This window comes from Azolla caroliniana, unplaced genomic scaffold, assembly GCF_043228905.1.
Source record: "Azolla caroliniana isolate FFs.n. ecotype wild unplaced genomic scaffold, voAzoCaro1.0.p SCAF_5, whole genome shotgun sequence".
In the NCBI taxonomy this organism is placed as follows: Eukaryota; Viridiplantae; Streptophyta; class Polypodiopsida; order Salviniales; family Salviniaceae; genus Azolla; species Azolla caroliniana.
Window position 1 is genome coordinate 13,064,282 of NW_028230440.1, and position 12,771 is coordinate 13,077,052.

General features: G+C 43.4%; 1 protein-coding gene across 2 annotated transcripts; it reads right to left on the reverse strand.

Moving 5' to 3' along the window:
- Positions 1-1,269: 1,269 nt before the first annotated feature.
- On the reverse strand, positions 1,270-7,359 carry RMI1 (recQ-mediated instability protein (DUF1767)). Of its 2 annotated transcripts, XM_087320552.1 has the most exons (9): positions 6,756-6,980; positions 5,486-5,546; positions 5,162-5,332; positions 4,792-4,937; positions 3,893-4,050; positions 3,361-3,527; positions 1,790-1,900; positions 1,575-1,703; positions 1,270-1,505 (listed from the first exon to the last, which is right to left on the reverse strand). In XM_087320552.1, the coding sequence occupies exons 1-9, from the start codon at positions 6,833-6,835 to the stop codon at positions 1,338-1,340; spliced, it is 1,191 nt and encodes a 396-aa protein (XP_087176678.1). In that variant the 5' UTR covers positions 6,836-6,980; the 3' UTR covers positions 1,270-1,337. The 2 variants fall into 2 exon arrangements, with proteins under 2 accessions (XP_087176678.1, XP_087176677.1); XM_087320551.1 differs by lacking the exon at positions 5,486-5,546 and having other exon boundaries at positions 6,756-7,359.
- Positions 7,360-12,771: the final 5,412 nt, after the last annotated feature.

Sequence of the window (12,771 nt, forward strand, 5' to 3'; positions counted from 1 at the left end):
GGCCAACAGCCGATAGACAGAGCTAGATAGCCAACAAGCTAGGGGACACAACCGACGGACGACAAGAGCAAACAAACGTTAACGTTCGACAAAGTCGAACAAAAATGGACAAAATACAAAGGGCGAAGGAGAATTTCGAAAAGTTAAGGGCAAAAAAGAGAATTTAAAAAACCGAAAGGAAAAAAATACAATTTTATAACCTTGAGGTTAAAACTAAAAAAATTTCAAAGACCAAATGGTGCAAAAACATAAAATTCACTTCACATGATGAAACCAAAGAACACACATACAAACAACTCGATTTCACAACCCATTCCATTATGAACGAATCAATTGGTGTGTGACCCAATCGAGAGATATGTTGACCGAACAAGAAGGTTCAAGTTAAGCAAAACTCTGATCAAAGTTATCGATTGTAGAGTTATGATCCGATCAAGGGATTTCCGATCGTTGAAACGACCGATAAAGTTCCGATCAAGAAGAGTTATCATGGCGAATGGGTTCACCATGCGATGCACTGTCGCACAAGCATGCCATGTATTACCTGTAAGAGTGTACAAGGCGGTCTAAGGGTGGAACACGATAATGTGGTTGATGTATATGTGTAATGTACATGAATGTCTGAGGATGAGTATGTGTATGAACACGCACATTTATGTGCATGTATAACAGTCTTATTTGTAACGATCATATTATGTTACCATTACATTTTGATGTACTATACATATAAACCCCTTATGGGGCATGCAATGAAATATACAGTTTTCCCCCTCACATTTTGTCATTACATTTTTCCCTCTTTCTTTCTCTCTCATGTAACTGCCTTGGGAGGGGGGTGGAGCCATTCTTAGCTTCACCCCCAACCCATAAACATCCTTCAACACATACATGATTTTTTTGCTTCTGCCTTGACATCCTCATCTCCAATGCGAACTCCACCTACAAAGTCGCCAAATCCGGCCCCGCTAACCATTGGCGAGTGTGGTTCACAGTCCACGTGCGGAGTTATGGACACAAGTGCTCCCCCGCGTCATCATTACCGGGAAAGATGGAAGATCATTCAAAAAAAAGGATTCATACTTGCCAAGCATACATAATATGATGCCAATGACGCAAGCTCTAACTCCTAAATATATTAATCTATATTGGGGGATTCCAGAGTTCCTATCAACTAGTAAAGGAACTCCCCGAGGTTACCTATAAACTTTAGAATTATACAATGGTTTCCTAGTGAAGGTTGACAAGGAATTTAGAACAGTTTTAGAATTGAGTACAAAAGGGAGGATGCCACTAGAGTTTGTGCATCAGCACTTTGGGCTCCCACACACAGTATGCTGTTAGGGAGATACTTCGATTGGAGGTACAGTTGTGGCTACAATTGGCAAACTTGTTACGCTTTGCAATGTTCGAATTAGAGACCAAGCATCAGCATTTGAGCATCCCTCTGACATCTCTATAACAACTGGGAATTCAGAACTATCATCTTTCCTCATAAGTAAGATACCCTGCATTACATTAATACCATTAACGAATTTCTGTCCACTTGTAGGTAAGTAGTGTGCGGGAGTTCATACCTCAAACCTTGTCAGAAACATTTGAAATCGGATCATGTTTTCTCTCATCTTGGTGACTTCTTCTGGACTTGAGCTTGTTAGACCTTCTGATATCTTGCTAGGAGAGAAACCAATGAGCCTCTCTACAATCTGCAAAACAAGATAGGGTAAAAAGAGACTGAATCTTATATAATATAATAATATAATGGGTGTATGAAAAAATAAAGATAGTTTACATGATGATCAATCCTCACTACGCTGATTTCACTACCATCGTCAATGTATGCAAAAAGCTTGAAATGGCTGAGATTTTTGTATTGGAAGTCCTTAACTCCAGTCAGAACACACTGTAAAATAAGGTCAAAAAAGTCCAACATTACTTTCCGACAATTTAGTACAGTAAAATGTGTCATAATTGAGTCAAAGCAAAGTATGTTTTAAACGAACTTAAGGTTACAAGTAAAGATGGAACATATCTAATGCAATAAATATATCAAATTGAACTCCATCTAAAAGCATTTCTCAATGTGAACAACCCTGTATTAGACAATTAGATATAGTGGCTGTATATAGTGGTGGGTCACTATAACCAATCATCCAATACAATAAGAAAGAAAGAGCTACAAAGGCTGGTGGCTGAGAAGGGAATCTCATCTTTTTTCCAATATTCTGAGAAGTCATCCATTAGCATGTTAGGATACATATCAAATACACCTACGTTTGCATGTCATAATGTTGGATGGGGATCAAAGACTGTTGCCAATGGTTTGAGCAGGACAAAGTCAGGATCCAATACTGTTATGGCATGAAGGGATTTGAGTCTGGACCAAGTATTCTTTGGAAAGGAAGGAGTTTGAGCCTGAACAGCAATTATAAGAACGCCTTCTTTCTCTTTTTTAATCTCCAAGCCACTAACTTCCCGCACAACCGAGACTAATCTTGCTCCCTTGCAGAGTATCTCTTCTGTTACATACATATACCCCCTTTTTCTGAATTTTTATAATATCTCTATGAAATCTATATACATCAGAGTTTATTTCAGAGAAGATAGTAAGATCTTACAATGATTTCAATGTTTGGAAGGTTAAAAAGAGGAGAGAAACCTAGGGTGTCTGTTTTCCTCATTTTTTTGAGTGGTTAATGTCTTTCTTGGGTCATCAGATCCACCTCTTTTATAAGCCGGTTTCAATTCTATCTGTGAATATTCAGTCTCTAAATTCAACTGAATGCTAAAAATGTCTTCATCCAGCTGCTAAATGAGTTCTGTATATTTATTAACACATTCTATTTGTTCTATGTTTCGAAGAGCAAATTTTTGAATAAAAATTCAATTTTGCTCTATATTCACATGGCATGATATTCGTTCTTGATTTGGAACAAAGCAAGGCTATTTTTACCCCTCTAGATAAGCTACAAATATAGGTCAAAGTCATAATAATCCTATATTAAATCTAGGAGGGGATCATGGTTCTATGGATTAGGTATTTACAAATCTATTCATTTATTCATCTAGGTTCTCACACATGTAGTGATTAACCCACGTCAGTCAGGTAGCTGGAGAGCTTCATATGGATAACTAATGGGCCTCACGTTTGATCCAAAGTGCAAAGAGTCTTTCTACAGGACAGTTAAGAGGACATGTAGGCACTGTCAATGCAATTTATTCGCATCACCTCTTTCTCGCACCTACATTCTGATGTAAACTAAAGAAAACTTTTTCATGCTGCTCTCCAACAAATATTTGGCTAGATATTGTTTACAAGATTTTCACGATTTTCATTTGTTAAAATAAACTTAAAGGCAACACCTTTATCCTGCCTGTCATGTTTGATTCACTGCAACAATTTGAACTCCAGCTTTTCTTCAAAAGTGATGAATAGGTCAATGTTGAATTCTCCAACTCTGGTCTGGGAGAATCTTCACGGTGTGAGCCAACAAAATGCAACACACTATCCAAATTTGAAGCAACAGGGCCTACAAAAGAAGCTCAAACAGAAACTTCAAAGGAAGATATTCAAGCATGATACACTTACAGCATGTTAAAAATCCACATATAACTATTTCTGTTGTAAATAATTTCACAAAACCGAACTCTTCTCATTTAAATTGATTGTACAACCCTCTTCTTACTCTTTTTCTTTTAATCTACATTTCATGGTTTCCATATTGGAATCTACTATGAAAAATTAGACACATCATTCGTGACGGGAAATTTTGAATTGCATTGCTTCCGGATCCTTCAGGTAGCATCTTTTCAACATCCTCTTAAAATCTGAGAAGTAGAATTGAGACCAGTTCATCTCTTGACTTTTATTAGGTTCTCGAACAAAATTTCATACCGGAGGCTAGATTTCTTGAAGATTGAGGAGCTTGCTCAGTGTGCACTGATGGTCCTGCTGCACCTCCAATCGGAGTGGTTGTATCTTCAATCTGGAATGTAGCCTGTGCTGCAATAGATGCAGTCTCAGCAAGACTTTGAGTTGACCCAGTAATATTCCTGATCCACAAAAAATCATCACTATTTCATGGAAACTTGTTACAGAGCATCTATCTCAATCTAGACTTTAGCAAAGCTCATCATAAATTTAACCCTCCTGGATAACAAAATGAGGATGAAACTTATAAGTTATTCATCACGATGGGAAATAACAACCTTCCACTTATCCTACCTTTCTCATACTCAAACGTAACATCAATGGCAGGTAGAGTATGAGATCAAAATGAAACAACAATAATAAGCTGCAAAAAGAGGATGAGGCATAGAAGAATATGAAACCATTATTCATGGGGCTTTTAATCATCTCCAAACTAAAGTGCAAATTATCCTTACTTCCTCCATTCCCAAAGGGACTGGAATTTCTGATCATCTATACCTATAAGGCATCAAACCTGCTTTCTTTCCAGTGTAATCTATTCCCAAGGAATCATATGCATACCTAGATTACTTTCATCATGCCAATAAACAACCTACCTTTAAAAAGGCAAAGTTCATTCCTTGTTTATTCCCAGGAAAATGAATGAACTGCTAGATTAGTTTTATCATGTTGATCAATGATTCCAATAGCCCCCAAAAAATCCCATCCTGTACATGAAAAATTCATTTTCCCAGACAAAATGAAGCAATATTACAATAACAATTGTCATTTCATTAGTAAACAGGTACTGTTTTTAAATTTTAAACCAATCCATTTTTACAGAATCAATGTCAATGACCAAATTGCATGCCTGCAAAAGTCACCTTGAGCCTCGAGGAGGTTTATTTATAAGCTGCACAACTTTTTGTCGAGCAGTTTCCAGTTGTTCCACATATCCACCAAGAACGATAATAACTTCTGGAACCAGCATGAGTAGTCCTCTTCGGATATTGACATGATGAATAGCTATCTGAAAAATGCAATGGAAAGAAACTCACCATAAAAAAAGGTAATCATCACGGTAACATCAAAATAACCACATAAAGCTATCCGGTTTAGTATGATTGCACATCTTTCATAAACCAATAGTCTGATTGGACCATTCACAATGACACCTTAAACGGGAGAAGGGGAAAGGGAAGGTGTTTAAGGAAGATAAGAATAAGTCTAATGCTCGTGAGTAATTCCACTTACCTTCAAACCAGCTGGAGAGAACACGTTTAAAGCTTTGATTGGACGATATTCAATGCCAAAAACACGTTGGATACCATCAGTCATGGAAAGCTTCAAGCAACGTGTTGTGCTTGCAGGACGTTCTCTGTAACGGTTTCGAATTGCCGCACTAATGTCTATGACTTCGTCCACCTAAGGCAGTGTTACAAATAAAATTTGTAACCTGGCAAGACTTCACACAGCAACACTGAACAATTTCATGAAAACTCGTGCATTTTGCAACGCTAAACATAGAAACCCAGTGAAATGTCACAAAGCCTAATGCAAGTTTGCAAAACTAGACACTTTAAAGCTGTGCAATTTCATCAAAACACTTCCATGTTGAAAACTTATGTGCATTGCAATGCTGTGAAATGTGAGGAAAAATACAAACATCAAACACGCGGTGACACCGTAAAATTTTATTAAAACTCTTGCCAAAATAGCAAAGAAGCCAAGCACTATATGATTCCACTCTCAGGTTCCAAAGCTAAGCACAGTAATATTGTACAATTTCACGAGAGAAAAAGATATATGTTGAGAAAGAACCTAAACGCAGTAAATCTCCAGAATTCTAAGAAATTTCTTGGAGCTAAACACAGTAACACTGTAGAATATCATGAAAAAGGCTGGAAATCTGCAAAACTACACATGATAACACTACGCAATCTAATTCTTTTTCCTTATGGTTGCAGAGCTAGACACAGAGAAGCTGTAGAGCATCATGGAAAGTCATATAGGTATGTTCAGGTGATACATAGAGCAAACCTCTAAAAGTTTACTAAAACTCCAAATCTAAATATAGTAGCACAGTGAAATTTCACATTTATAATTATTGGAGTTCGTGAAATTTCACTATGGAACTGTTTGATTTCACATAAAATCCTGCAGGTTGTAACAAAGTTAAAAAGGAAGAGAAATCTTTTAATTTGTGAACCAACTTGAGAGTTTACAGAGAAGCACTTTCAGGTTGTAAACCTGTGGACTTTCACGTGAACTCTAAAAACCAAACATAGAAACACAGTAAAATTTACATGAAATTGAAGACTGCAAAAACTAAAATTTCATGAAATTCCACAAAAAGATAAATCCATTGTAAACCGACTAAGCACAGTAAAACTGTGAAATTTCATAGAGAAATCTTTTAGGCTGTAAGTCTGTCGACTTCCCCAGGATATCTCAAAACTATAGATAGTAGTACAATTTTCACAAAATTGAAGCATGCAAAACTAGAGGTAGTGAAGATAAACACAGAAAATATTTGAAATTCCAAAAATAATATTTTATGTCATAAACCAATTAAGCACAGTAAAGCTGTGAAATTGCATGAAAAACTCTTTCGCATAGTAAATCTGTTGACTTAAATGCAAATTCTCAAAACTATAGACTCAATGACAACTTCAGGAAATTGAGAACTGCAAAAGTTCACACTGTGAAGCTGTGAAAATATTCATGAGCACTCGCACAGGTTGCAAAAAAAACCAACCTAGTATCACTGCTGCGGTTTAGAAAGTAAGTTTATATGATCAAATTTAAATGGTACCGATGAGAAATTTTCAGGAAAGACTGGATTTACCTGCAAAATGAATGGTCCAACGAGCTCGGTTGCATGCAAGCTATGCAGGCGAGAAGGTAGAGAAGGAGCACCCATGGCATTCAGATCGGAAAAAAGGAAAGCAGAGAAGCATCGCTGAGCTTGTTCTGAAAGCGGAAGCTCGAAGAACGAAGCACCAGGCAAACGTAGAGACTCAGACAGCTTTTTAACGCATTCAAAAATCCATTCCGAAGAGGGCTTTACACCACGGCTGTGAAGCAAGGACTCCAAAGAAGCGGACTGAGGAGGTGGAGGAGAACAAAAAGAAAGATGAGGTAGGGAAGCCGAAAAAGAATAAGATGATGATGACGCCTGTGGTAGGGACAGAGAAGTAACAGATGGAACAGATGGGTCGACAGGCTGCGCATCATCATCGTCTTCTTCTGCTGCGTCGTTGTTTTCTGCTGATGGGACCTGCTGTACAATTGGAATGCGAGAGGCAGAAGAAGGACCATTTGATTCGGTTTCTTCTTCTTCTTCTTCTTCTTCTTCTTCTACTTTAGAGGAAGAGGAGGAGGAGGAGGAGGTGCAGACTTGCAGAACTGGACGACGTGACATGGAAAGCCAGAAGAAGAAATTGCCTCTTCGTCCCTTCCTCCCTCACGCAGCCTCATCTTCTTTATAGCTATTTATTGTCTACGTATTACATATGTTATTAATTAGTATATACATACGTACATATGTATGTATGTATGTATGTATGTATGTATATGTGTCTATTTGCACCTAAATCATAAATAGGGTTGGCGGGGGAATCACGACCACGAATGGTGCAAGTCTCTTAGTTGAGAGCACGTGCGATCTGCATCCTCCGATCTGGATTAAAAAAATGCACCAAATAAAAAGTGCCTGACTTTGACACCAATAGCCGCCCGACTACTCGTGAGTCGCCCAACCATCACTAGCTTTATTGCCCAACCAAATATGGTCAGTCGCCCAGTCAAATATGGTCAACCAAACAGCTATTGACATGCATTTGGAATACCATCTTCATCGCCACGTGCTTACTTCACAGTTTAGTATTTTATTTGTTTCTACTTTTTCTGCAAAAGTTTATTTTGAAACTGGACAACATTGTCGGATATGCTCAACTTGGTGAGATTCTTGCTCTATAAGAGAGGTTGATTTACAATAGCTTAGAGAATACAATGATTGTCTTTTGGATTAAACCATTGCTCCCAAGAAAAGTGTCTTCAATCTTCGGAGGAAGAGATAGAAGCAAGGGGATCGAATCTGGGTCACCCACATGACAAGCGGGGATACTCACCACTATACTACAATGATAGCCTCATGTTGGAAGTATCGATCGCACAACTCGTTCGTAGGATGGAATGTCGAAAACGAGGCTCGATTTCGTCAACACAGGGGTTGCAACAAAATTTGTAAGCATATGGGCGGGAATACCCACGAGTGCACTCGGATGAGATCATATGGTTACATGCGCCCTGCTGAAAGGGGTAGAGGATCCGGGGGAGTGAGGAAAGCATTGAGGATATTCTGGTGCGGTATCCCAGGCGGCAATGCCCTAGGACATGACATCGGATTCACCTCGCCCTTCGCGCCGTTGTCGGGGATCGAACCCGGGTCACACGGGTGAGAATACCCACGAGTGCACTCAGAGGAGATCATATGATGACATGCACCCTACCTCTCAGACGACTGATTGTACCCCATAAGGACTCATAAGGGGTAGAGGAGTCGGGGGAGCAAGGAAAGCATTGAGGATATGCCGGTGCGGGATCCTAGGCCCCAATGCCCTAGGAGGTGACATCAGATTTGCCCCGCCCTTCACGCCGTTGACGAGGATAGAACACGGGTCACCCGCGTGACAACGACAACCTCGTCTTGGAAGTATCGATCGCACAACTCATTCGGACCATGGATGGGAATGTCAAAACGAGACCCGGTTTTGTCACTAGTAGATAGGGTACAACGAAATTCGTCCGCGTACTCGTACAAGATCATATGGTGATATGCACCCTGCCTCGTGGACAACTGATTGTAGGGCTCGCAAGGGGTACGGAATCCAAGGCAGCGAGGAAAGCATTGAGGATATGGCGGTTCAGGATCCTAGGCGCTAATGCCCTAGGAGGTGACATCGGATTCGCCATGCCCTTCACGCCGTTGCTGGGGATCGAGCCCGGGTCACCCGTGTGACAGGCGGGAGTACTCACCACTATACTACAATGACATACACGTGTTGAAGTATCGACCATACAACTCGTTCAGAGCATGGATGGGAATGTCGAAAACGAGGCCCGGTTTCATCACCAGGGGTTACAACAAAATTCGTACGCATATGGACGGAAAAACCCAAGAGTGCACTCGAACGAGATCATATGGCGATATGTGCCCTATATTGTGGACGACCGATTGTACCTCACAACGGCTCGCAAGAAGGGTAGAGGATCCGACGGACCGAGGAAAGCATTGAGGATATGTCGGTGAGGGGTCGTAGACCCCAATGCCGTAGGAGGTGAAATTGGATTCACCCCGGCCTTCATGCCATTGCCGGGGATCGAATGCGGGTCACCCCTGTGACAGGCAGGAATACTCATAACAATACTACAATGAAAACCTCGTGTTGGATTTATCGTACAACTTGTTCGGAGCATAGATGAGAATGTTGAAAACGAGGCCCGTTTTCGTCGCCAGTACACGGGTTGCAACGAAATTCGTCCACGTATGGACAGGAATACCCACGAGTGCACTCGAGGAGATCATATGGTGATATGCGCAGGAATACCCACGAGTGCACTGGGAGGAGATCATATGGTGATAATCACCCTGCCTCTCGGACGACTAATTGTACCCCTCAAGGGCTAGCAAGGGGTAGAGGAGCCGGGGGAGTGAGGAAAGCATTGAGGATATGTCGATGTGAGATCCTAGGCCCAAATGCCCTAGGAGGTGACATCGGATTGGCCATGCCCTTCGCGCCATTGCCAGGGATCGGACCTGGGTCACTCGCGTGACAGGTGGGAATACTCACCACTATAGTACAATGACATCCACGTGTTGGAAGTATCGACCGTACAACTCGTTCGGAGCATGGATGGGAATGTCGAAAACGAGGCCCGGTGTCGCCGCCAACAAAGGGGTTGCAACGAAATTCGTACGGATATGGGTGGGGAAACCCAGGAGTGCACTGTAACTCACAAGGGTAGATGATCCGGCAGACCAAGGAAAGCATTGAGGACATGCCGGTGCGGGGTCCTAGGCCCCATTGCGGACGACCGACTATACCTCACAAGGGTAGAGGATGCGGCTGACCAAGGAAATCATTGAGGACATGCCGGTGCGGGGTCCTAGGCCCCAATGCCCTAGGAGGTGAAATCGTATTCGACCCGCCCTTCGCGTCGTTGCAGGGGATCGAACCTGGGTCACCCGAGTGACAGGCAAAAATACTCACCACAATACTAGAACCACATCCACATGTTGGAAGTATCGACCATACAACTCTTTCGGAGCATGGATGGGAATTTCAAAAACGAGGCCCAGTTTCGTTGCTAGCACAGGTTGGAACGAAATTCGTACGCATATGGGCGGGGGAATATAGGAGGGCACTCGGACGGTATCATATGGCGATATGCGCCCTGCATTGTGGACTATCGATTGTACCTCACAAGGGCTCACAACCATGGTAGAGGATCCGACAGACTGAGAAAAGCATTGAGGATATGTCGGTGCGGTGTCCTAGGCGCCAATGCCCTAGGAGGTGACATAGGATTGGGAACGCCCTTCGCACCATTGCCGGGGATCGAACCCGGGTCACCCGCGTGACAAGCGGGATTACTCATGACTATATTATAACGACATCCACGTGTTGGAAGTATCGACCGTACAACTTGTTCGGAGCATGGATGGGAATATTGAAAACAAGGCCCGATGTCTTTAGCAAGGGGATTGCAAAAAAATTCGTACGGAAATGGGCGGGGAAACCCAGGAGTGCGCTCAAACGGGATCATATGGCGATATGCGCCCTGCATTGTGGATGACCAACTATACCTCACAAGGGTAGGGAATCCGGCCGACCCAGGAAAGCATTGAGGATATGCCAGTCCGGGGTCCTACGCCCGAATGCCCTAGGAGGTGACATCGAATTCGACCCGCCCTTTGCACCGTTGTAGGGGATCAAACCTGAGCACCCGCATGACAGGCGAGAATACTCACCACTCTACTACAACAACATCCACATCTTGGAAGTATCGGCCATACAACTTGTTTGGAGCATAGATGGGAATTTCGAAAATGAGGCCCGGTCGCTAGCACAGGGCGGGGAAACCCAGGAGTCCACTTGGACGGTATCATATGGCGATACACGTCCTGCATTGCAGTCGGTCGCAGACGACCGACTGTACCTGACAAGGGCTCGCAACATGGTAGAGGATCCGACGGACCGAGGAAAGCATTGAGGATATTCCGGTGCGGTGTCCTAGGCCCCAATGCCCTAAGAGGTGACATCAGATTAGCCCCCCCCCTTCGCGCCATTGCCAAGGATTGAACCCGGGTCACCTGCGTGACAAGCGGGAATACTCACCACTATACTACAACAACATCCACGTGTTGGAATTATCGACTGTACAACTTGTTCGGAGCATAGATGGGAATGTCGAAAACGAGGCCCGGTTTCGTTGCTAGAACATGGGTTGGAACGAAATTCGTATGATATGGGGAAACCCAAGAGTCCACATGGACGGTATTATATGGCGATACACGTCCTGCATTGCGGACGACCGACTATACTTGACAAGGGTTGGCAACAATGGTAGAGGATCCGACGGACCGAGGAAAGCATTGAGGATATTCCGGTGCGGTGTCCTAGACCCCAATGGCCTAAGAGGTGAAAACGGATTGGCCTCGCCCTTTGCGCCGTCGCCGGGGATCGAACCCGGGTCACTCGCATGACAGGCGGGAATACTCACCACTATACTACAACGACATCCACGTGTTGGATTATTGTCCGTACAACTCGTTCGGAGCATGGATGGGAATGTCGAAAACGAGGCCCAGTTTCCTCGCTAGCACAAGGGTTGCAACGTACGCATATGAGCTGGAAAACCCACGAGTGTACTCAGTCTCATCTGCTGATATATGCCCTATGTTGCAGACGATCGATTGTACCCCACAAGGGCTTGCAAGAGGAAGACGATGAGGGGAGCGATGAAAGTATTGAGGATATGCCCATGCGAGATCCTAGGCGGTGACATCGGATTCGTCCCGCTCTTCGCGTCGTTGCCGGGAATCGAACTCGGGTTACCCGCATAACAGGCACAAATACTCACCACTATACTACAACGACAACCTCGTTTTGGATGTATCGTACAACTCGTTCGGAGCATGGTTAGGAATGTTTAAAACGAGGCCCAGTAAAGCGCTTTCATGGGGTAGAGGATGCGAGGGAGTGAGGAAAGTATTGAGGATATGACGGGAATACCCACGAGTGCAGTCAGAGGAGATCATATGGCAATATGCGCCCTACCCCGCGAACGATCGAATGTAATCCGCAACGCCTCTCAAGGGGTAGAGGATGCGAGAGAGCGAGGAAAGTATTGAGGATATGCTTTCCCCTAGGAGGTGACATCGTATTCGACCCGCCCTTCGCGCCATTACCGAGGATCGAACACGGGTCACATGCGGGAATACTCACCACTATACTACAACGAAATCCACGTGTTGGAAGTATCGACCATACAACTCGTTTGGAGCATAGATGGGAATTTTGAAAACGAGGCCCGGTTTCGTCGCTAGCACAAGGATTGGAATGAAATTCGTAGCATATGGGCGGGGAAACCCAGGAGTGCACTCGGATGGTATCATAGGGCGATATGCGCTCTGCATTGCGGACGACCGAATGTACCTCACAAGGGCTTGCAACAATGGTAGAGGATCGGATGGACCGATGAAACAATTGAGTGCGGTGTCCTAGGCCCCAATGCCCTAGGAGGTGACATCGGATTGGCACCGCCCTTCGCGCTGTAGCCGAGGATCGAACCCAGGT